This window comes from Pristiophorus japonicus, chromosome 11, assembly GCF_044704955.1.
Source record: "Pristiophorus japonicus isolate sPriJap1 chromosome 11, sPriJap1.hap1, whole genome shotgun sequence".
Lineage (NCBI taxonomy): Eukaryota > Metazoa > Chordata > Chondrichthyes > Pristiophoridae > Pristiophorus > Pristiophorus japonicus.
This window is the reverse complement of record NC_091987.1, coordinates 74,985,427-75,011,340: the sequence shown is the minus strand read 5'-3', so window position 1 is coordinate 75,011,340 and position 25,914 is coordinate 74,985,427. Positions and strand designations below refer to the sequence as shown.

At 45.3% G+C, this 25,914-nt stretch overlaps 1 protein-coding gene across 2 annotated transcripts in view; it reads left to right on the top strand.

The window, feature by feature from the left end:
* Positions 1-23,178, top strand: part of polq (polymerase (DNA directed), theta) — a 140,193-nt gene extending 117,015 nt beyond the window's left edge. For both annotated transcript variants that reach the window (XM_070893556.1, XM_070893555.1), the window contains 5 exons: positions 6,088-6,199; positions 6,635-6,759; positions 12,658-12,817; positions 19,092-19,207; positions 21,941-23,178. In XM_070893556.1, the coding sequence (XP_070749657.1) occupies positions 6,088-6,199; positions 6,635-6,759; positions 12,658-12,817; positions 19,092-19,207; positions 21,941-22,054 (627 nt within the window). In that variant the 3' untranslated portion in view covers positions 22,055-23,178. The remainder of the gene's footprint in view (positions 1-6,087; positions 6,200-6,634; positions 6,760-12,657; positions 12,818-19,091; positions 19,208-21,940) is intronic.
* Positions 23,179-25,914: the final 2,736 nt, after the last annotated feature.

Genomic DNA, 25,914 nt, shown 5'->3' with positions numbered 1-25,914 from the left:
AAGGAAGGCCACCAGACAAAGGACTGTAAGGAGACCAAGTGCTGCAACCTCTGTGGTCTGGCTGGGCACCTTTACAAAAACTGCCCCAAGCGCAACTTCAGCTATGCGCAGGCAGCAAAGAACATTGCACCAGAGGAGGAGAAAGCTGAGGAACACAACACTCCAGAGGGGAGCCACACCGTCCTCCCGACCAACGCCCCCGGGGACTCTGAACAAGTTGGCGAGGAAGACAAGCCTGCTACGGCGAGCTGCGAGACACCAGCAGCCAGCAGCGAAGCTCTCCCCCAGCGCACCGAGTCCAGCAACGAGGAGACAGCAGACGATGAAGCGGGATGGGAGACAGTCAAGAAAAAGTAAGGAAAACAGGCGAGCAAGGGCCCCTACGGAAACGACAGGGAAGATGCGGCTACAAACCTCGACAGACAGCAGCGGCGGCAGCTCGTCTGATGAGGAAAGGCGAGAAAAAGCCTCTCCCCACCGACACCAAAAGAAGAGGCAATACGCCAACCCACAGCCACAGGCGACCGGGAGCAGTGAAGCGACCAACACAGCCCTGCTCCAGGAACCCGCGAGCAGCGAAGTGCCCAGTGCACACGAGCTCCGGAATACCGGGAGCGAAGAAGCGACCAACGCAGACCAGCTCCGGGATAACGGGAGCAGCGAAGTGCCCAGCACACCCCACCTCCGGAATACCGGGAGCAACACAGCGATCGAAGCACACCAGCTCGAGAACACTGTGACTGATGAAAAGAGGGAACCACCAACACCAGGCGAGGACAGTGGAGAGGACATATCGGACTTTATCGTAGCACTGCAGCAGTCCCCTGACCGAAACACTCCCACGGCAGAGGATGACGAGCACGCCAGCCCAGGTGTAGTAGACTTTTATTGTAATCACCTATGTATTCCGGAACCGGCCACTGGGCAGACCTCAGACTTAAAGGACGATTTACTTGAAGTGTAATGTTTGTAACTGTAAACAGTAACGTTAAAATGGATTTAAAAATTGCTACTATTAACGTGTGTAGTGTAAAATCCACTACGCGATGTGTTTCCACCTTTGGGTACCACGCCAAGGTCAAAGCGGACCTGCTGTTCTTGCAGGAGTGCGGTCTGCCGCACTCCAGCAGTTACCAGCAGTGGTCACGATGGTGGGCCCATGGACCATCCATATGGTCAGGAGGCAACGACAACCGGTCTTCTGGCCTGGGCATTCTGCTGCGGGGAGGCCACTTCACCATCACCGAAGTTAAGGAGGTGGTGGGGGACCGCCTCCTCATAGCAGATGTAATGTACAAAAATTCCCCTCTAAGGCTAATTAACGTGTATGCCTCGCCTCTCAGATCAGAATAGCTGGCCCTCTTCCAGCAGCTCCCACTGCTGCTGGCGATGTCCAGGCCGGTCATTCTGGGCAGTGACTTCAACTACATCATCGATGTGGCTGGACGATCCAGCAGAGCCGACAGCAAACTGGACACCACATCCAGACTCCTGATGGACGCGGTAAAAGACGCCAAGCTGTGCAACGTCTTCAGCAACCCTGCAGACGGAGCACCGCGCAGATACACCTGGTCGAGACCAGACGGGTCCGTCTGTTCCAGAATAGACTTCCTGTTTGTGTCCCACACGCTCACGGTCAGATCCACTGACGTCACACCGGTGTTCTTCACTGACCACTGCCTCCTACTGGCCGACTGTCGCCCGCCCACAGGAAAACCAGAAAGTTGGCAGAGGGATATGAAAGCTGAATGTGAAACTGTTGACTCCGGAAAAAGTGGAGGAACTCGAGAGGGATTACAAAGGTTGGAGAACCGTAAAACCCCTCTGTGATTCCCCCATGCACTGGTGGGAAACAACCAAGACAAACATCAAGAGGTTCTTCATCCTCAAAGGTGTTCAGCAGGCGAGAGGGAGACAGAGGGAATTGTCCCAACTCCAGACGAATATGCAAAACCTGCTCCTGCTGCAGTTGATGGGGGTCGATGTCGCGGAGGAACTCGAAGAGGTGAAGGGCCAGCAAGCCTCGTTCTTTGCCCCAGAGTCCTCCAAGATCATCTTCCGCTCCAGAGTCCGCTCCGTCGAGCAGGACGAGACGTGTTCATGTTTCTTCTTCCAAAAGGTATACGGGGAGCTTTGTGATCACCAGCCTAAAGGAAGAAGATGGTTCTGTGACGTCTTCGTAGCCTGACATGCAGAGGATCAGCAAATCCTTCTATGCCAGGCTGTATGACATCAAGCCCACAGACCACGCGGCCTCCCAGTCTTTCCTGTCGACTATTTCGGAGGTCTTAGACGACAGCAAGCGGGAGAGTCTGGACCACCCGATAACTCTGGACGAGCTGACAAAGGCCGTCCGGTCCTTCGAGACGAATAAAACTCCCGGAAGCGACGGCTTACCGGTCGAGTTGTACTCGGCTCTGTGGGACTGGATGGGCCCCGACCTGCTGGAAGTGTACGGAGGTATGCTTCTGGCCGGCAGCATGTCAGAATCGATGAGGAAAGGCATCATCACCCTCATCTACAAGCAGAAGGGGGAGAGGGAGGAAATCAAAAACTGGTGGCCCATTTCGCTGCTCAATGTGGACTACAAGATCCTGTCAAAGGTCATCGCCAACAGGGTCAAGTCTGCTCTTGAGCTGGTGATTCACCCAGACCAGACCTGCGCTGTCCCCGGCAGGAAGATCTCTGATAGCCTCGCGCTACTCAGGGATACGATCGGCTACGTGCGGGACAGGAGGGTGGACACCTGCTTAATCAGCTTAGACCAGGAGAAAGCCTTTGACAGGATATCGCAAACGTACCTGATGGACGTGCTCTCCAAAATGGGGTTTGGGGAGGGTATCCGCAATTGGGTCAAACTGCTCTACACAGACATCAGTAGTGCAGTTCTAATCAACGCGTGGGAAACTCAAAGCTTTCCAATCAGACCTGGAGTCAGGCAAGGCTGTCCTCTCTCCTCTGTCTTGTTTGTGTGTTGTATCGAGCCCTTTGCCGAGTCCATCGGGAAGGATGCGGGCATTAGAGGGGTGACGATCCCAGGCAGCGGAGGCGTTCAGGTCAAGACCTCCCTGTCCATGGATGACGTCGCCGTTTTTTGCTCGAATCCGCAGTCGGTCCGCAGATTGCTCATAATCTGCGACCAGTTTGAACTGGCCTCGGGAGTAAAGGTCAATCGCAGCAAGAGCGAGGCCATGCTCTTTGGCAACTGGACCGACCGAGCCTCCATTCCCTTCACCGTCAAGCCAGATTTCCTGAAGGTGTAGGAATTGTATATGGCACTACATAGGTGTTTACAGATCATGGTGCTCCATGTACACAAAAAGTAAATTACAAATACAGCCTGAGGGGGGTTTTGTACTGATTCCTGCCCCCGGGTTTTCCGTGGCAGAAGGGCTTTAAACTGTGGCCCTTCCCCACCGTGACTACACCAATTTTAAGTGCGTCCCTCAGCACGTAATCCTGGATCTTGGATTGCGCCAGTCTGCAACACGCAGACGTGGTCATCTCCTTGCTCTGGAAAACCAGCAAGTTTCGGCAAGACCAAAGAGCGTCTTTGACTGAGTTGATGGCCCTCCAGCGGCAGGTGATGTCTGTCTCGGTGTGTGTCCCTGGGAACAGCCCGTAGAGCACAGAGTCCTGTGTTACGGAGCTGCTTGGGATGAACCTCGACAGCAACCACTGCATCTCTTTCCAGACCTGCCTTGCGAAGGCGCAATCCTGAAAGAGATGGGTGACAGTCTCGTCCGCCCCGCAGCTGACTCGGGGGCACCGTGCCGTGTTGATGATACGTCGGCTGTGCATGAACGCTCTGACAGGTAAGGCCCTCCTCACCGCCAACCAAGCTACGTCTTGGTGCTTGTGTGAAAGCTCTGGCGATGAGACGTTCTGCCAAACAAGTTCGACAGTCCGCATAGGGAACCACCCAACAGGGTCCACCATCTCCTTCTTTCGTAGGGCGTCCAGGACCTTACGTGCTGACCACTGTTTTATGGCCTTGTGGTCAAAGGGGTTTTTTGTGAGAAACTTTTCCACGAAGGACAGGTGGACAGGCATGGTCCAACTGGTGGGGGCGTTTCGCGGCAGCGTGGCCAGACCCATCCTTCGCAACAATGGGGACAGGTAGAACCTCAGCACATAGTGACACTTGGTGTTTGCGTACCACGGGTCTGTGCACAGCTTGATGCAGCCGCACACAAAGGTGGCAATCAGGATAAGGGCCACGTTCGGAACATCCTTTCCTCCACTGTCCAGAGATTTGTACATCGTGTCTCTGCGGACACGGTCCATTTTGGACCTCCAGACAAAGTGGAAGATGGCCCGGGTGATTGCCGCAGCACAGGAGCGTGAGATGGGCCAGACCTGTGACACGTGTAGCAACCCCGAGAGCACCTCACTCCTGATGACCAGGTTCTTTCCTGCCATGGAGAGGAAGCGCAGCTTCCACCATCCCAGTTTTTTGTTTGACCTTGGTCTGTTGCGAAATGCATGTTGAAAAGAAAAATGAAAATGTACCGTCACCCATTCCGTGTACTGTATAGTGACACATGAAATGTAATTTGTTTGAATGTACTACAATGTATCCCGTATTGGACCGAATTGCACTTGAACTGGAAAACAAGGAAATGTCACGAACGGAACTGCCATCAGCACCCAAATAATAGTGTATGGGATTGCTGACCGCAGCTAAATATATTGAAATACCTTTGAATGTACTGTACAGATTTTTTTATGAATAAAGTATATTTTGAAATTAAAAAAAAAATGAATACTCTATATCGGTCTTTACCAAGGAAGAGGACTTTGCCAAAGGTATGGTAAATGAGTATGTGCCGGGCTTACTGGATGAGATCAAAATAGAGAAAGAGGAGGTACAAGGAACGCTGGCAGTACTTGAAATAGATAGATCACCCAGTCCAGATGGGATGCATCCTAGGTTGCTGAGGGAAGTAAGGGTAGAAATTGCAGAGGTGCTGGCCACAATCTTCCAATCCTGCTTAGATACAGAGGTGGTGCCAAAGGCCTGGAGGATTGCAAATGTTACTCTCGTTCAAAAAAAGGGGCGAAGAATAAACCTGGCAATTACAGGCAGTCAGTTTAACGTCAGTGGTGGGGAAGCTTTTAGAAACAATAATCCAGGAGAACATTTACAGCCACTTGGAAAAACATGGACTAATAAAGAATCCGCATGGATTTGTTAAGGGTGAATTGTATTTGACTAACTTGATTGAATTTTTTGATGAGGTAACAGAGAGGCTGGATGAGGGCAGTGCAGTTGATGTCGTGTATATATGGACTTTCAAATGGAGTTTGTTAAAGTACCACGTTTAGGCTTGTCAGCAAAACTAAAGCCCATGGATAAAAGTGCCGTAGCTGCATCGATACAACATTGGCTAAGGGATGGAAAACAGTTGTGGTGAATGGCTGTTTTTCAGATTGGAGGAAGGTATACAGTGGTGTTCCTCAGGGTTCAGTAGTAGGACCACTGCTGTTTTGTATACAGATTAATGACTTGGGGGTACAGGGCACAATTTTGAAACTTGCAGATGACATGAAGGGTTTAGATAGAGTAAATAAAGAGAAACTGTTTCCAATGGCTGAAGGGTCGATAACCAGAGGGCACAGATTTAAGGTGATTGGCAAAAGAACCAGCGGTGACATGAGGAACTATCTTTTTACGCAACGAGTGGTTAGGATTTGGAATGCACTGCCTGATCGGGTGGTGGAAAGAGATTCAATAATAGCCTTCAAAAGAGAATCGGATAAATACTTGAAGGAGAAAAAATTGTAGGGATATGGGGAAAGAGCGGGGGAGTGGGACTAACTGGATTACTCTTTGAAAGAGCCGGTGCAGACTCGATGGGCCGAATGGCCACCTGGCTGTACTATTCTGATTGATTATTTATTTTCATTAAAACAAATCACTAGCATGTAGAATCAACTAGTTCTAATCAATGAATTGCATCTTGTGAGTTGTGATCAGAAAGCACTCTGCTAGTTTGTGTAAGCTGCATCTCTATTGTGTACCCTCCTGTATTGATTTACTGCTGCTCCCTGAACTCTAATGTGCAGTCATCCTTTCTCCTTTAGATCTGTTATGGTATAATTTACGGAATTGGAGCCAAGTCTCTTGGTGAGCAAATGCGCCTGGATGAGAATGATGCGTGTTGTTACCTAGAAACATTCAAATCTCGATATAAAGGTAAGGAAACCTTCATTTATTCTTTCGCTGGTTGGTTTTGAAGAAAATAGATCTTTAAATGAGTTTGTTTTCTGTGTGAGCAAAGGAGATGCACAATGGGGAAAAGCCAGATTACTCCAGGAGCGAAGAGGATTTTTTAATCATTTGTGACTTATACAGGTCTTCCTGAGGAAGAAAGGATGGAAAACCATGAGGATAAGTCAAACCACCCGGCTCTTGCAGGTCCCGGAATGGTGCATCAGAGTCGGTAGCTTTGAAAGAAAATGGGGAAGAAAACCTTCTTAAAAGAAACAGACCAAATTAAAAGGAAGCTTTTCTTCAGTTGGGGGAATAACTGTGGGCAAGACTTTAATTCCAGCATATAAAGGTTCTATTCCTTAATAAAGGCTTTTTAAAAAAAAAAAATAACATTTTAAAATTAACCGGTTTCCACAGGGATTCAGACATTTCTGCGGGAAACAGTAAAAACATGTCACGAAAATGGATTTGTTCAAACAATTCTTGGCCGGAAACGGTACCTTCCAGCAATAAAGGATCCCAATCCTCACGTTAAAGCTCACGTATGTATTGCAGTTTACAGAGTCTGTCTCCATGGTTGTATGGTCAAATTCTGCTCAATAGTGATCAGTTTGTAACAATCTTACTGCAGTTATGTGAGTTTCTGTTTCTGTGCAGGACACCATCGTAAAACTACTAGACTTTATTTTTGTTTGAAGTTTCCCATTATATTATAGTGTATTTAACAAGGTGTCTGCTTTAATATGCCATGCAAAATGTTTCCTGAGGTTTCCTGTGGTTCATTGAGGCTATCATGTGGATTTTTATGGTAATTTTTTTAGTTTACTTCATATGGCATTAAAAATGTATAGAAAAATGATAAAACCAAGATTGCTATAACTGTATGCAAACAGAAGGGGTCAAGTTTGGATTATAATTGTAGTGATTTTAAATCTCTTAACAGGAAGTTTCAGTTCTAAATAACGCTTTCATTTTTGCTCTTATTTAGCAAGTGTTTGGCTTTCTTCTTCTGATTTGGATGATAGCGTTGTATCTTCTCTAACAGCTGGTGCCCTATAATTCAATGGCTTCCCACATCTTTACCACCTGTTACAGGAAAACACTTCATCTTTTTGGTTAGGTCAATTGGGGCCTCTCTTCCCTTCCCCAGAAACTCACTCTGACAAAGCTGTACTTGTAAATTGAAAAGGTCTTTGGTATGAGTTTGGTGCTAAGTTTTGGCAGGGTCCTTTCTATTTAATTTTTTTAAAATGTGTCTGTAACCATATGAACTATTCAAAACTTGCTTCCAGTGGCCACTGTCTGTTTGGCTCCTCCTACCAAATAAAGGAGCATATTTGCTTTTACTGCTTACTAATTGGCTGAGCATTATGAAAGAAGCTACCCTTTGGTGCATTTATACTGCAATTTTAATGTTGACTTGCAGTGTAAATCCAGAGTCAAGGCCCAACCTGACTCTGCTGTGCAATGGAGTAAAACTATCTGGAGGAGTGAGTTTTGCATTGATTGGGTTTGATATTGCATGGGGTGTATAAAGTGTCAAAGTTTACAAAGTACTCGGCGTATGTTGAACTCTCTGAGCACTTTTTAAAACTATATGACAAGTGACATGGTGAAAAAAAGTGGAATCCTGAGTAATTAGATTTAAACATTCTCTACGAATGATGATAAATGCATATTATGATTTCAAAGATGATGTTGGATGTAATTTCCCCAAGGAATGTGTGCTTTTAGTTATCAGTATAAAGGCAATACCTTGTTTCACAGCTAAGTACAAGTGAGGCCGAAGGGACTCACTAAGTACGCCGAAGGGACTCCGTGGCCGGTGCTGAACTGGCTGAAGGGACCGAGGCGTGGTGCCGTCTCATACTCCCAACCAACTTTTAATTAATTTTTAAACTTTTAGCCAACTTTTAAACTTATTAAACAATTTGGGAGAACTTTTAAAACTTACGTTTTAGACTCTCAACCGAAATACTTTTAAACATTTATTATTAACTCACATCTTTGACTTTTAACAACTTTTAGAAACTTTTTAAATTGGGGAAACTTTTATAATCTATTATTGATTTACATCTTAGATTTTTAACAACTCTTAGAAACTTTTGAAATAAATTGGGAACCTTTATCAACTTTTAATCTTTTAAAATAACTTTGAAAGTCACCTTCCTAATGCCTGCCCCCCAAGCTAGCCTCAGGCCATCTACCATCAATGGCGCTACCCGGCGCTGAGCCTGTGGCCAACACTTCGCCGTAGGCAATTAGGCTTATACAGCTGTGCCTGCTCTCCAGTTGTCTTGGACCCGCTTGCCACTGGACCAAGACTTTGTTCAGCTAAGCCTGTGTGGTTACCAGTGTGCAGCAGCCAGCCCATGTTAAAAAAAACTCACACACAGGCATCTTCCACTTCATCAGTATGAAGTTCGGGACCTGGAACGTCAGGACCCTCATGGACAATCCCAACAGCAACAGGCCGAAATGCCGCACCGCCATCGTTGCCCGGGAATTCAGACGTTTTGACATTGACATTGCCGCCCGAAGCGAGACCCGTCGGGCAGGGGAAGGCCAGTTGAAGAAACATGGTGGAGGTTACACCACCTTCTGGAAAGGGAAACCAGAGGCAGAACGCCGCCTTCATGGAGTCGGCTTTGCCATCAAGAATGAGCTGGTCGACCGCCTCAAAGACTCCTCTATGGGGTCAACGAACACCTCATGACTCTCCGTATCACCCTATCTCGGAACCAATGTACCACAGTCATCAGTGCGTACGCCTCCACACTCGATGCAATGCATGAGGTTAAAGAGGGTTTTTATTCCAACCTCGAGACATCCTTGTCCGGTATCCCCATGGGCGACAAATTGATCCTCCTGGGTGATTTTAATGCCAGGGTTGGCAAAGACACAGCCCTCTGGGGAGGCGTGATTGGCAGAGAGGGGATAGGGAAAACCAATGCCAGCGCTGCCCTACTCCTGACAAAATGTCTAGAACATGAACTCCTCATTACCCACACCCTGTTCCGCTAGAGGGACAAATACAAGGCATCGTGGCAACACGCTCGCTCCAAACACTGGCACTTGCTTGACTATATCATCGTCTGAGCCAGGGATCGCAAGGATGTGCGCATCACCCGCGCTATGACAGGAGCTGACGACTGCTGGACGGACCACCGCCTAATCTGACCCATCATCAACATTAACATTGCCCCAAAGCAGCGAGGACAGCAGAAGCAGTACCGCAAAAAAGTTAATGCCGGGGCACTTAGAGACCCAGCTAAGAGAGCCCGATACAGCCAGCGCCTCACGGCCAATCTGGCATGCCTTGATGACCCTGAGATGCTGAATCCCCATAGTGCTTGGTCTGCCCTCCAGGCCTCTATAACCAGTGCCTGTGAAGAGACACTTGGTGACTCAACCAGAAAACGTCAGGACTGGTTTGATGAAAATGATCAGGAGATCGAAGAACTAAGATCGCAAGCGCAAAGCATTTCTGAGCCTCAAGCAACAGCCCAACTTGGGAGCTGCAAAACAACATTACAGACGGCTCAAGGCTCAGGTCCAACAAAAAACTCTGGACCTAAAGAACATGTGGTGGATGGAGAAAGCACAGAAGATACAATAACAAGGCTATGGGTGCGGATGGAATCCCTGCTGAGGCACTAAAATATGGCGGAGAGGTGCTGTTGGCGCGGATACATGACCTCATCTCTCTCATCTGAAGGGAGGAGAGTATGTCGGGAGATCTCAGAGATGCAGTGATTGTGACCATTTTTAAAAAGGGGGACAAGTCCGACTGCGGCAACTACAGGGGAATCTCCCTACTTTCAGCCACTGAGAAGGTTGTCGTTCGAGTTCTCCTCAATCATCTTCTCCCTGTAGCCAAGGAGCTCCTCCCGGAATCACAATCTGGATTTCGTCTCCTACGGGGCACAACAGACATGATCTTTGCAGCACGTCAGTTGCAGGAAAAATGCAGGGAGCAGCGCCAGCCATTATACATGGCCTTTTTCGATCTTACAAAGGCCTTTGACACTGTCAACCGTGAGGGTCTATGGAGCATCCTCTTCTGTTTCAGATGCCCCCAAAAGTTTGTCAACATCCTTCGCCTACTTCACGATGACATGCGGGCCGTGATCCTTACCAACGGATCCATTACAGACCCAATCCATGTCCGGACCGGGGTCGAACAGGGCTGCGTTATCGCTCCAGCCCTCTTCTCAAATTTCCTCGCTGCCACACTCCACCTCACAATCAACAAGCTCCCCGCTGGAGTGGAATTAAACTACAGAACCAGTGGGAAGCTGTTTAACCTATGCTGCCTCCAGGCCAGGTCCAAGATCACCCCAACCTCTGTCGTTGAGCTGCAGTTTGCAGACGATGCCTGCATCTGCACATTCAGAGGCTGAACTCCAGGATATAGTCAATGTATTCACTGAGGCATATGAAAGCATGGGCCTTACGCTTAACATCCGTAAGACAAAGGTCCTTCACCAGCCTGTCATCGCCGCACAGCACTGCCCTCCAATCATCAAGATCCACGGCGCGGCCCTGGACAATGTGGACCATTTCCCTTATCTCGGGAGCCTCTTATCAACAAAGGCCGACATTGATGTGGAGATTCAACATCGCCTCCAGTGCGCCAGCGCAGCCTTCGGCCGTCTGAGGAAAAGAGTGTTTGAAGACCAGGCCCTCAAATCTACCACCAAACTCATGGTCTACAGGGCTGTAGTAATACCCGCCCTCCTGTATGAGTCTGAGGCATGGACGATGTACAGAAGGCACCTCAAATCGCTGGAGATATATCACCAACGATGTCTCCGCAAGATCCTGCAAATCCCCTGGGAGGACAGGCGCACTAACATCAGTGTCCTCGTCCAGGTTAACATCCCCAGTGTTGAAGCACTGACCACACTCGATCAGCTTCGCTGGGCAGGCCACATAGTTTGTATGCCAGATATGAGACTCCCTAAGCAAATGCTTTATGTGGAGCTCCTTCATGGTAAACGAGCCAAAGGAGGACAGCGGAAACGTTATAACGACACCCTCAAAGCCTCCCTGGTAAAGTGCGACATCACCACTGACACCTGGGAGACCCTGGCTGCAGACCGCCCGAGGTGGAGAAAGTCCATCCGGGAGGGCGTTGAGCTCTTTGAGTCTCGACGCAAGGAGCATGAAGAGGCCAGGCGCAGGCAGTGGAAGGAGCGCGCGGCAAACCAGCCCTACCGACCCCTTTCGCCGACGTATGTCTGCCCCACCTGTAGCTCTCGTATCGGACAGTTCAGCCATCAAAGAACTCACTTTGGGAGTGGAAGCAAGTCCTCCTCGATTCCGAGGAACTGCCTATGATGATAAGTGAGGCTTTAGCCACATGAACTTAATTCTCAACCCGCTTGCTCTAGGCTACTGATCGGGCATGTATTCCCAGATTTCAATCAAAATTCAGTGGCTTCCAGCATCCATAGGAAATCCAGAGCCATATATAGATCTACAGATGACACCAGAGGAGTATGATAGCATAGTGGTTATGTTACTGAACTAGTAATCCGGCCTGGACTGATCTAGCGATATGAGTTCACATCCCACCATGGCACCTGCGGAATTTAAATTCAGATAATTAGTAAATCTGAATACAAAGCTAGTATCAGTAATAGTGAAACTACTGAATTGTCGTAAAAACCCATCTGGCTCACCTAATGTCCTTTAGGTAAGGAAATCTGCTGGCTGGTCTGGTCTACATATTGACTCTTAACTGCCCTGTGAAATGGCCTAGCAAGCTACTTTGTTGTACCAAACCTCGACAAGGAAGTATGATGGGAGTACCTTCAGCACGCAGACTGCAGCGGTTCAAGAAAGCAGCACCAACTTCTCGAGGGCAATTAGGGATGGCAGTAAATGCTGACCTTGCCAGCGAGGCCCACATCCCATGAACGAATTAAAAAAAAAACAGAACTGTGAAGGTACATCGACGACTAGTTATCACCAATGTTCTGCGAACTCCCTCTGATTTCTATAAACTGGTTTTCAATTATATTTTCTCAGTTTCAAGCAGTTTCACGTGCGTGATTACATTTTTAGTAATAAAACTTTTCCAAAATTGTCCTGGGTTTTAAATCAGTTTTTATGCCTCTCCCAGGCGATCATATGGTTTGGGGTGGGGTGGAGTGTACATGTTATGACACACAAGGTATCGCTATTGTGTGGGACAGGCTCGATGCACCAGATGGTCTTTACCTGTTTGTAATACATTTATTCAAATTTAAAACAACCGAGCACCAGCTGCTTGCAACCTGAATTGGAGAGCACCTTTTAATGGTTAAGTTTTGTACAAAAATCCCTGTGGCCTTTCAGCAATACCCCTGCTCATTGCTGCATGTGAGCTTGTAGTCCAGACACTCGTCTATGTGTGCTCGCAGATTCTTATTTTGGTTATTATATCCCAACAGGCCCAACGCCAAGCAGTGAACACCACTGTACAAGGATCAGCGGCTGATCTGGTAAAAATGGCTACTGTTAATATTCAGAAACGATTAGAAGAAACCTTCCCCTCTAGTGCCAAATCTCATGGCCATTGGAAGAGTATGTTTCAGGAAGGCAGAAGATTGGGTGAGAGCCAAGTTTTGCCTTTTATTTATCTTTCTTCCTTTTCTGCTCATAGGGACTGAGCAATCTGTGGACTTTTCCATGACTTCAGTCTGTTACTGGACTGATGGTGATGTACTGATTGGAGGATCGTGATGGCTTTTGTTCAGTTTAATTTTACTCCAAGCTGATAAACTCTATTTCCAGACGATGCCATAGCAATGCAGCGGAGACCATTCCTCACAATCATAAGAACATAAGAAATAGAAGCAGGAGTAGGCCATGCGGCCTCTTGAGCCTGCTCCACCATTCAATACGAACATGGCTGATCTGATCATGGACTCAGCTCCACTTCCCCGCCCGCTCCCCATAACCCCTTATTCCCTTATCGTTTAAGAAACTGTCTATTTCTGTCTTAAATTTATTCAAAATCCCAGCTTCCACAGCTCTCTGAGGCAGCAAATTCCACAGATTTACAACCCTCAGAGAAGAAATTTCTCCTCATCTCAGTTTTAATCTTATTCTAAGATTTTACCTTCTAGTTCTAGTCTCCCCTATCAGTGGAAACATCCTCTCTGCATCCACCTTGTCAAGCCCCCTCATAATCTTCTACTTTTCGATAAGATCACCTCGCATTCTTCTGAATTCCAATGAGTAGAGGCCCAACCTACTCAACCTTTCCTCATAAGTCAACCCCCTCATCCCCGGAATCAACCTTGTGAACCTTCTCTGAACTGCCTCCAAAGCAAGTATATCCTTTCGTAACTATGGAAACCAAAACTGCACGCAGTATTCCACGTTTGGCCTCAGCAATACCCTGTACAACTATAGCAAGACTTCCCTGCTTTTAAACTCCATCCCCTTTGCGATAAAGGCTAAGACTCCATTGGCCTTCCTGATCACTTGCTGTACCTGCATACTATCCTTTTGTGTTTCTTGCACAAGTACCCCCAGGTCCCACTGTACTGCAGCATGTTGCAATCTCTCACCATTTAAATAATAACATGCTCTTTGATTTTTTTTCTGCCAAAGTGAATGACTTCACACTTTCCAACATTATACTCCATCTACCAAATTTTTGCCCACTCACTTAGCCTGTCTATGTCCTTTTGCAGATTTTTTGTGTCCTGCTCACACATTGCTTTTCCTCCCATCTTTGTATCATCAGCAAACTTAGCTACATTACACTCATTTCCTTTTTCCAAGTCATTAATATAGATCGTAAATAGTTGGGGTCCGAGCACTGATCCCTGCGACAAACCACTAGTTACTGATTGCCAACCTGAGAATGAACCATTTATTCTGACTCTTTGTTTTCTGTTAGTCAATCCTCTATCCATGCCATTACCCCCAACCCCGTGAACTTTTATCTTGTACATAGAAACATAGAAAATAATGTGTAGGAGTAGGCCATTCGGCCCTTCTAGCCTGCACCACCATTCAATGAGTTCATGGCTGAACATGCAACTTCAGTACCCCATTCCTGCTTTCTCGGCTTACCCCTTGATCCCCTTAGTAGTAAGGACTACATCTAACTCCTTTTTGAATATATTTAGTGAATTGGCCTCAACAACTTTCTGTGGTAGAGAATTCCACAGGTTCACCACTCTCTGGGTGAAGAAGTTTCTCCTCATCTCGGTCCTAAATGGCTTACCCCTTATCCTTAGACTGTGACCCCTGGTTCTGGACTTCCCCAACATTGGGAACATTCTTCCTGCATCTAAACCCATCAGAATTTTAAACGTTTCTATGAGGTCCCCTTTCATTCTTCTGAACTCCAGTGAATACAAGCCCAGTTGATCCAGTCTTTCTTTATATCTCAGTCCCGCCATCCTGGGAATCAGTCTGGTGAACCTTCGCTGCACTTCCTCAATAGCAAGAATGTCCTTCCTCAGGTTAGGAGACCAAAACTGTACACAATACTCCAGGTGTGGCCTCACCAAGGCCCTGTACAACTGTAGCAACACCTCCCTGCCCCTGTACTCAAATCCCCTCACTATGAAGGCCAACATGCCATTTACTTTCTTAACCGCCTGCTGTACCTGCATGCCAACCTTCAATGACTGATGTACCATGACACCCAGGTCTCGTTGCACCTCCCCTTTTCCTAATCTGTCACCATTCAGATAATAGTCTGTCTCTCTGTTTTTACCACCAAAGTGAATAACCTCACATTTCTCCACATTATACTTCATCTGCCATGCATTTGCCCACTCACCTAACCTATCCAAGTCGCTCTGCAGCCTCATAGCATCCTCCTCACAGCTCACACTGCCACCCAACTTAGTGTCATCCGCAAATTTGGAGATACTACATTTAATCCCCTCGCCCAAATCATTAATGTACAGTGTAAACAGCTGGGGCCCCAGCACAGAACCTTGCGGTACCCCACTAGTCACCGCCTGCCATTCTGAAAAGTACCCATTTACTCCTACTCTTTGCTTCCTGTCTGACAACCAGTTCTCAATCCATGTCAGCAGACTACTCCCAATCACATGTGCTTTAACTTTGCACATTAATCTCTTGTGTGGGACCTTGTCGAACGCCTTCTGAAAGTCCAAATATACCACATCAACTGGTTCTCCCTTGTCCACTCGACTGGAAACATCCTCAAAAAATTCCAGAAGATTTGTCAAGCATGATTTCCCTTTCACAAATCCATGCTGACTTGGACCTATCATGTCACCTCTTTCCAAATGCGCTGCTATGACATCCTTAATAATTGATTCCATCATTTTACCCATTACCGATGTCAGGCTGACCGGTCTATAATTCCCTGTTTTCTCTCTCCCTCCTTTTTTAAAAAGTGGGGTTACATTGGCTACCCTCCACTCCATAGGAACTGATCCAGAGTCAATGGAATGTTGGAAAATGATTGTCAATGCATCCGCTATTTCCAAGGCCACCTCCTTAAGTACTCTGGGATGCAGTCCATCAGGCCCTGGGGATTTATCGGCCTTCAATCCCATCAATTTCCCCAACACAATTTCCCGACTAATAAGGATTTCCCTCAGTTCCTCCCCCTTACTAGACCCTCTGACCCCTTTTATATCCGGAAGGTTGTTAGTGTCCTCCTTAGTGAATACCGAACCAAAGTACTTGTTCAATTGTTCCGCCATTTCTTTGTTCCCAGTTATGACTTCCCCTGATTTTGACTGCAGGGGACCTACGTTTGTCTTTACTAACCTTTTTCTCTTTACATATCTATAGAAACTTTTGCAATCCGTCTTAATGTTCCCTGCAAGCTTCTTCTCGTACTCCATTTTCCCTGCCCTAATCAAACCCTTTGTCCTCCTCTGCTGAGTTCTAAATTTCTCCCAGTCTCCGGGTTCGCTGCTATTTCTGGCCAATTTGTTTGCCACTTCCTTGGCTTTAATACTATCCCTGATTTCCCTTGATAGCCACGGTTGAGCCACCTTCCCTTTTTTATTTTTACGCCAGACAGGAATGTACAATTGTTGTAGTTCATCCATGCAGTCTCTAAATGTCTGCCATTGCCCATCCACAGTCAACCCCTTAATTATCATTCGCGAATCTATCCGAGCCAATTCACGCCTCATACCTTCAAAGTTACAAGTTACCCTTCTTTAAGTTCTGGACCATGGTCTCTGAATTAACTGTTTCATTCTCCATCCTAATGCAGAATTCCACCATATTATGGTTAATCTTCCCCAAGGGGCCTCGCACAACGAGATTGCTAATTAATCCTCTCTCATTACACAACACCCAGTCTAAGATGGCCTCCCCCTAGTTGGTTCCTCGACATATTGGTCTAGAAAACCATCCCTTATGCACCCCAGGAAATCCTCCTCCACCGTATTGCTTCCAGTTTGGCTAGCCCAATCTATGTGCATATTAAAGTCACCCATTATAACTGCTGCACCCTTATTGCATGCGCCCCTAATTTCCTGTTTGATGCCCTCCCCAACATCACTACTACTTTTTGGAGGTCTGTACACAATTCCCACTAATGTTTTTTGCCCTTTGGTGTTCTGCAGCTCTACCCATATAGATTCCACATCATGCAAGCTAATGTCCTTCCTAACTATTGCATTAATCTCCTCTTTAACCAGCAATGCTACCCCACCTCCTTTTCCTTTTATTCTATCCTTCCTGAATGTTGAATACCCCTGGATGTTGAGTTCCCAGCCCTGATCATCCTGGAGCCACGTCTCTGTAATCCCAATCACATCATATTTGCTGACATCTATTTGCACAGTTAATTCACCCACTTTATTACGGATACTCCTTGCATTAAGACACAAAGCCTTCAGGCTTGTTTTTTTTAACACCCTTTGTCCTTTTAGAATTTTGCTGTACAGTGGCCCTTTTTGTTCTTTGCCTTGGGTTTCTCTGCCCTCCACTTTTCCTCATCTCCTTTCTGTCTTTTGCTTTTGTCTCCTTTTTGTTTCCCTCTGTCTCCCTGCATTGGTTCCCATCCCCCTGCCATATTAGTTTAACTCCTCCCCAACAGCACTAACCAACACTCCCCCGAGGACATTGGTTCCGGTCCTGCCCAGGTGCAGACCGTCCAGACCATCCGGTTTGTACTGGTCCCACCTCCTCCAGAACCGGTTCCAATGCCCCAGGAATTTGAATCCCTCCCTGCTGCACCACTGCTCAAGCCACGTATTCATTTGCGCTATCCTGCGATTCCTACTCTGACTAGCAACCTGACTAGGTAACCTTTTATGTGGCACCTTGTCAAATGCCTTCTGGAAGTCAAAATACACTACATCCACTGGTTCCCCTTTATCCACCCTGTTCGTTACATTGTCAAAGAATTCCAGCAAATTTGTCAAACATGACTTCCCCTTCATAAATCCATGCTGACTCTACCTGACTGTATTTTGCTTTTCCAAATGTCCTGCTACTGCTTCTTTAATAATGGACTCCAACATTTTCCCAACCACAGATGTTAGGCTAACTGGTCTATAGTTTCCTGCTTTTTGTCTGCTTCCTTTTTTAAATAGGGGCGTTACATTTGCAGTTTGCCAATCTGCTGGGATCTTATAGCTTAAGTTTGTCAGATATGGGACTGCAATTTATGACTTCTGGGATAATAAATAAGCATCATTCATAATGTTACTGCACATGCTGATTGCCTTTTATTGCCTCCCTGCCTGCGCTGTTGTCCTGTGACTAACGGCTGCTTCACTGGGTTCATAGGACCTTAATTCCTTTAAGCTAGAATTAAAAGTTATTTTTCTCTGGAGTGAATTGACTGAGCCATGACCTCTTCAATCTGCATGGACCACCAATTCCAGCTGTTCCTGGCCATGCAACCGGCAATTTGGATAGAAACCATTGGTGAAGCCCAGTTCTTGTCAGTCCAGCTGAGGTTGCCAGCATGATGCTGTGCTATCATTTCATCACATGGCAGATGCTATGCATCACATGGGCTCCTTATTCTGACCAAAATTTTGGCATGGCAACAAGCCAGGATAAGTTGAAGAGGAGACTGATTTAATGTAAAAAGTGATTACAATCTTTACATGGATTATACTTCAGACCTGTGAAAAATATTTTAAAATATTTGTTTAATTTACATTATTAAGAGATTCACTTGTGCTGTAAGGGAATGTGCTGCCTCCATTCACTCCCTACGAGTATTCCAGAGGTACACCCTTCTAAGCAATCACCTACCGTTATTAATATGCAGTGATATTGTACTAGTTTTTTCTTATTCAAAACATAAACTTAAGGGTTTGTGACACGAAAAGCTTCTAGGAGCCTAAGACAACCTCAAAATCCCCCCAGATTTTGGCTATACTTTTGTGTTTCAGCATTTAACTGAATCTTCGCCTCTTAAAACATTTTTCCTTGGAAGGTCTGCTGCAGTAGTGACTTAATTAAATTCCTGGTACATTGGTGGGTGGGGAACATGGCCTAGTGCTTAATATTTGACCGGTGGGGGATGGGAAATAGTTACGCACGTGTTAATTTCACTCCAATCTCCTTGTCATATATGAAACCACCGCCACACCAGTCCACTGATGTAAGGAGCACCTTGAGCACCAATCAAAATGGCTGGAGTTCTTGCCCCTGTTCCTGAGCATTTGAGTAAATTAGAGGAAATGAAAGATTTTCCTGGTATACTCTCCCATAAAATTCAGATTGAATTTGGAGTCTAAGTGAATGAACCTGATCCCTACTATTTTCTAGTATTGTAGGTACATTTGTTGACGCTTCAGACTCTGATTAGGTTATGAGGCTGTGAGGAGATTGTGATCAAATTGAGTGAAGTGTTCAGTGGGTTTTTAATTTGAGAATAACTGATATTTACACCCAAATGTAGATATAATTGAAAGGAAGAAACGGCGAGAAGTGTACCGGCCAGATAATGGAGGTTTTTTCATCTTGCAGCTGCATGACGAACTGCTTTATGAAGTTGTAGAGAATGACGTGATACAGGTAGGAATGTGAAGAATTTGCTCACTTACCTGCCTGCTCTCTTTTGTCAAGTAGTGCTCATTTCAGTCTCAAAATATAAATGAACAATGCCAGAAAATGTGCCAATGGAATTCTGAGTTATGAAATGAATACAAAAGCAAGGATGTGATGATGAATCTGTGTAACTCATTAGTTATGCTGTAGTTGGAGTATCATGTTCAGTTTTGCACATCCCATTATAGAAAAGATATTGGAGCCATGGAAAAGGCTGTTAATGCAAATTCACTAAGAAAGTACCAGGGATAAATAGTATTAGGGTTGTAATGCAAGGGATTTAAGGGGAGATTTAATACAATTGTTCAAAATTATCAAATAGTAAATAGTGAAAACATTTTTCCACTGGTCAGTAAATTGGTTAAAAAAGGGGATAAATTTAAGATTAATAATGGGAAGTTAGTATTTTTTTCCACACAAAATGCTATTAGAATATTAAATGGATGGCTGCACATTAAGGATGTGCTTATTTGTAGTGTACTGCAAAAATGGCCATCATTCTCCACCCTTTGTCTATGATCGGTCCCCTTGGAGGATAAGCCACACCCTGAAGTTTCACAGAAATATGTAACTGGAACCGCCCATCCCATGGTCTCACTGACTTTGCAAATTGTAACTCGATCCACTTTGACCTTTGAAGCGACAGAGGAAAGAGCTCCCCAGAAGACAGCAAGGGCCAGCCAAAATGCCTCACCCTAGTCAAAGTGCATACCTCCCCGAGCCAAAGTGCCTTACCCCAGTCCAAGTACATCCCTACCCACCACCACCCCCCCCCCCCCAACCCCCTCAACCATAGATGGAACATTGTGTACGAATTGTTAACAGATTTATTGGGTATGAAGCGAATAGTGACAGTGTCGTGACTCCTGTTTATCATTCACTCCAACGATGTCCCTTGTAGAGGGTTGGAAGAACATGATCAGTCTTCCCTGAGTTCCCTCTCTCCCTTTCGTTCCCGCCCCCCACACTCTCTCTCTCTCTCTCTCTCTCTTCCACCACTCTCGGCCCTCAGCGGCTGCCCACGGGCCCTCTCAGCCCCCCCCGTTCCTGGCCCCCCAGTTGTCGCTCTTGGCCCACCAAGAGGGCAAATGGGGTTGGGGTCAGAGAGTCGGGGCCGGGGCCTGAGCAGGCGAAGAGAGTCGGGGCCTGAGTGGAGTCTCGGGCCTGAGATCCTGCTTCTCGGCACCACGTGGAGGGAATGATTCAGGGCCAGGAGGGGGTGCCGAAGCTTGACAGACGCATGTCTGTCAAAAAAAGTGCAGTACAAATAGTTACACTGGCACATTAATCACAACATTTAGGAAGGAATTAAACACAAAAGAAAACTATTAGAAGGTATGTAAAAAGAATAGGGATATAGCAGATAACAACTTGTATTTATATAGAGCCTTTAACATCCCAAAGTCCTTTGCAGGAGTATTACGAGATAAAAAATTTGACACCGAGCCAAATAAGGAGAAATCAGGGCAGATGACCAAAAGCTTGGTCAAAGAGGTAGGTTTTAAGGGGCATCTTGAAGGACGAAAGAGAGGTGGGGAGATTTAGGCAGGGAACTCCAGAGCTTGGGGACTAGGCAACAGAAGGCATGGCCACCAATGGTTGAGCGATTATAATCAGGTATGCTCAAGAGGGCATAATTAGAGGAACGCAGATATCTCAGGAGGTTGTGGGGCTGGAGGAGATTACAGAAATAGGGAGGGGCGAGGCCATGGAGGAATTTGAAAATAAGGATGTGAATTTTGAAATTGAGGTGTTGCTTAACCGCAAGCCAATGTAGGTCAGTGAGCAGAAGGGTGATGGGTAAGCGAGACTTGGTGCGAGTTAGGACACGGACAGCTGAGTTTTGGATCACCTCTAGCTTATGTAGGGTAGAATGTGGGAGGCCAGCCAGGAGTGTGTTGGAATAACGAAGTCTAGAGGTAACAAAGGCATGGATGAGGGCTTCAGCAGCGGATGAACTGAGGCAAGAGCGGAGACAATTGGACAGAAAAAGAAATACATGGAGCTGCTGTGGTGAAACCTATTTATTAACAGGAGTAACTACTCGGCCCATGCAGTTGGTTCGAATGCTGAGTCTGAATTGTGATTCCAGATCTCTGCACAAACAATTGAACTCTGAAATGCATTGAATTTGGGTATTTCAATTGGAATAGCTGAAGAAGTCCATGAGGCAAAAGTATGGAACATGCTTTACTTTCTTCCATTCATTTTTCTGTCTCTCCTCAATATGAAATTAAATTCAACAGACTGTGGTTACTAAAGAAATCAAGTCTGTTTGATCTCTCTTTCCCATGTACAAAATGTTGTTAGAGATTGTTTCTGCTCTCACATCCAAACTAAATCGTTTACAGGTGCTCAGCTCTGTGGTCTGCGCTGCAACTGCTCTGGGATTAGCCAGTGTAGGGTACAAAAGGTGGAGGTAGTTTCCTATTGTAGCTGATCATGTCATGAGTTGCTTGCCATCAGAGCACCAGTTGGGCTGAATCAGTCTTGGATTACCTTAATGATGGAGTATTCTGCAGCACAGGTGCTGAAACCAGTGGAGGGAGAATCTGTGATGTTCTCTGTTGCTTTTCTGTTTATCCTCTACACTGACAAACCAACCTTTACATCTCGAGATTTTCTCACCGGGATTTAGGTTACTGATCAAATTGTGAGTTTTATTCATTTTTTTTTTCTCATTCTTCTGCCCCGCCTCAGGTTGCTCAGATAATGAAAAATGAAATGGAAAATGCTATGAAACTGCTGGTGAAACTCTGTGTCAAAGTAAAGATTGGTCCCAGTTGGGGGAACCTTCAAGACTTAGACTTGTAATGCAGAATTTGTCAAATTTAAAAATGTAGATGAATTTCTTGCATATTTACTTTATACTATTGGATACATGACTTATAATTGGTGCTATTTAATATACAGCTCAAGAAAATGAAAGAGTTTTGTACTGCTTTATTTAGAATATAATTAATATATATTTTCAAATAAATCAAATCTGAAAGTTTCAATTCTCGATAGTGAATTGCTGGCATTTGTGTTGGAAGATTGAGGGTTACGTCAAGCTTGTTTCATTGGGAGTTGGTGGAAATTTTACTCTGCAAAGAATCAATATTATTTATAAAAATCAAAGTAATTTGAATGTAGTGTTCTGGAATTAATTTAATGAAGACTATTTTACAGGGAGATTCTAGAATAAAGGAACTGTCTTAGGATGGGAAATTTTGTAATACTGTAGCTGCTGTCCCATATCATCACAAATATTAACTACCTTCAGTGTTTAATTAAATTCAGTAATTTTAATTAAATAAAAAATAACTTTCATATAGGCAAGAGGCTAACTTTTTACATCTTGTACAGATAATTTAATGGCACCTGAGATATCTATTAGGATACCACTTATCTCACTTTTGGCTGTTGTGTAGAATGACAGCTTTGGATAACTGCGGTTCATCTCAAATTCTTTTAGCTGGGAAGGAAGAATGTGCTGCAGAGAATATCATGAAATCACTGCATTGTGTTTGGAGATCTGCTTTTGGTTATAAAGCAAGCTGATTGGCAAGTCCCCCCCCCCCCCCCCTTCAGGTGGATTATTCTGCCACTGTAATTAACATGATTAAGAATTGGTAAAACTCCCTGCCAAGGACCTATAAATTACTTCGCAACAGGGATTTCAGTGACTGAAAGGAGCAGTACTCTTAATGAGAGAAAGGTACTGTACCAGTTATCACTGCCTCTCCACAAGCAAAGTTATTCTAAACTGTTCAGTATAATAATCTACTTCCAGCCATTAATTGGCAGCAAGCTCAGCTATGGCAATGAGACGGCGCATAATATGAATATATTTTGCGATGTAAACTGATCTATTTAGATTGAAGTCAAACACTTGCTCGTTAATACAATTGAGATGTCTAGCTGTTAATGCAACATTATTCCTATGAATCAAACCTGTTGAGGAAATTGTTCTGTATTTGTTTTTTAATCTTTTTTCAAATAAAGATTGCTTTTAAACAGGAAGATCAGTTTTGTAAAAAATGTTGTTATTGTAAACTGAGAACATTATTCAGAAACAGTTTGGCTCTAATAGCAATGTAATAAGTTGAACATTTTTGCTGTTCAGCTGTAAATGGTTTCAAACTACCTGTACAAGAATATATTTGAAGATAATGTTTTACTAGATACAGACTTTGTTTTTGCTTTATTGGTAAATACAGAACAAAATGAAACCAAATTTCATAATGCTTTATTTGGATTTATACTTTGCTGTTTGTATGGACAGATCAGCATGATCTTATTGAATGACAGAGCAGGCTCGAGGGGCCAAATGACCTGCTGCTCCCATTTCTTATTTTTAAACTAGTAACCCATTTTTCAGGTGCCTAACATTTGTGGTTGGGAAAATGTTGGAGTCCATTATTAAAGAAGCAGTAGCAGGACATTTGGAAAAGCAAAATTTGGTCAGGCAGTCAGCATGGATTTATGAAGGAGAAGTCATGTTTGACAAATTTTCTGGAATTCTTTGAGGATGTAACGAACAGGATGGATAAAGGGGAACTAGTGGACGTGGTGTATTTGGACTTCCAGAAGGCATTTGATAAACATACATAGAAACATAGAAAATAGGTGCAGGAGTAGGCCATTTGAGCCTGCACTACCATTCAATAAGATCATGGCTGATCATTCACCTCAGTACCCCATTCCTGCTCTCTCTCCATACCCCTTGATCCCTTTAGCCGTAAGGGCCACATCTAACTCCCTCTTGAATATATCTCACAAACTGGCATCAACAACTCTGCGGAAGAGAATTCCACAGGTTAACAACTCTTTGAGTGAAGAAGTTTCTCTTCATCTCGGTCCTAACTGGCTTACTCCTCATCCTTAGACTGTGACCCCTGGTTCTGGCCTTCCCCAACATCGGGAACATTCTTCCTGCATCTAACCTGTCCAGTCCTGTCAGAATTTTATATGTTTCTATGAGATCCCCTCTCATTCATCTAAACTCCAGTGAATACAGGCCCAGTCGATCAAGTCTCCTCATATGTCAGTCCTGCCATTCCGGGAATCAGTCTGTTGAACCTTCGCTGCACTCCCTCAAAAGCAAGAACGTCCTTCCTCAGATTAGACGACCAAAACTGAACACAATATTCCAGGTGAGGCCTCACCAAGGTCCTGTACAACTGCAGCAAGACCTCCCTGCTCCTATACTCAAATCCCCAGCTATGAAGGCCAACATACCATTTGCTGCCTTCACCACCTGCTGCACCTGCATGCCTACCTTCAATGACTGATGTACCAATGCACCCAGGTCTCGTTGCACCTCCCCTTTTCCTAATTTGCCGCCATTCAGATAATATTCTGCCTTCGTGTTTTTGCCACCAAAGTGGATAACCTCACATTTATCCACATTGTACTGCATCTGCCATGCATTTGCCCACTCACCTAACCTGTCCAAGTCACCCTGCAGCCTCTTAGCATCCTCCTCACAGCTCACACCGCCACCCAGCTGTGTGTCATCTGCAAACTTGGAGATATTACTCTCAATTCCTTCATCTAAATCATTAATGTATATTGTAAAGAACTGGGGTCCCAGCACTGAGCCCTGCGACACCCCACTAGTCATTGCCTGCCATTCTGAAAAGGACCCGTTTATCCCGACTCTCTGCTTCCTGTCTGCCAACCAGTTCACTATCCACGTCAGTACATTACCCCCAATACCATGTGCTTTAATTTTGCACACCAATCTCTTGTGTGGGACCTTGTCAAAAGCCTTTTGAAAGTCCAAATACACCACATCCACTGGTTCTCCCTGTCCACTCTACTAGTTACATCCTCAAAAAATTCTAGAAGATTTGTCAAGCAGGATTTCCCTTTCACAAATCCATGCTGACTTGGACTGATCCTGTCACTGCTTTCCAAATGCGCTGCTATTTCATCTTTAATAATTGATTCTGAAGGGGAAAATGGGAAGGCTTCTCTTCCCACAAGCGGGCCCTTTGATATAAAGGGTCGACGCTCATCCCAACCCGCGTAGCAGCCCTCGAAGTATTAGATGGAAACAGATGGCAAGGTATAACAATCTTTAATTACGGATGTCCGGGAACACTTCTCATCACAGCCGCCTGTGAGTGGAGATGTTCTCTGAATAACAAAATTGTACATCATTTATACATTTCATAGATCCCTTCACCCCCCCCCCCCCCCCCCCCCCGCTACAACCTCCCTCGATCTCTAATTGGGTTACCTTAATAGTAATATTTTGGATTGACAGACCAAGATCTCACGGCAACTTTTAGACTTTAACTGGGATGACCTCATTGGGTTAGAATTTGTTGATCGTACATAGCGCCTAAAAGTCTGTTTAGTCTTTTTACAGAGTCTTATCTTGTTGGACTGGACGTACCTTAATGTTATCTAATGTTTTGGTACATCAATTGTACATCAATGTTGAATCAGAGGCCTCTGGGTCCTTGGTACTGGAATGTCAGAATGTGAGGTCAGCCACAGACCTTCTGTCCCTTTTGCTGAGCCAATGTAGAAGCCGGTAATTTAAACCTTATTTCGCTTATACCCCTAATGCCAATTTTCTCTTACAATTCCAACATTTTCCCCACTACTGATGTCAGGCTAACTGGTCTATAATTCTCTGTTTTCTCTCTCCCTCCTTTTAAAAAAAAAAATGGTGTTAC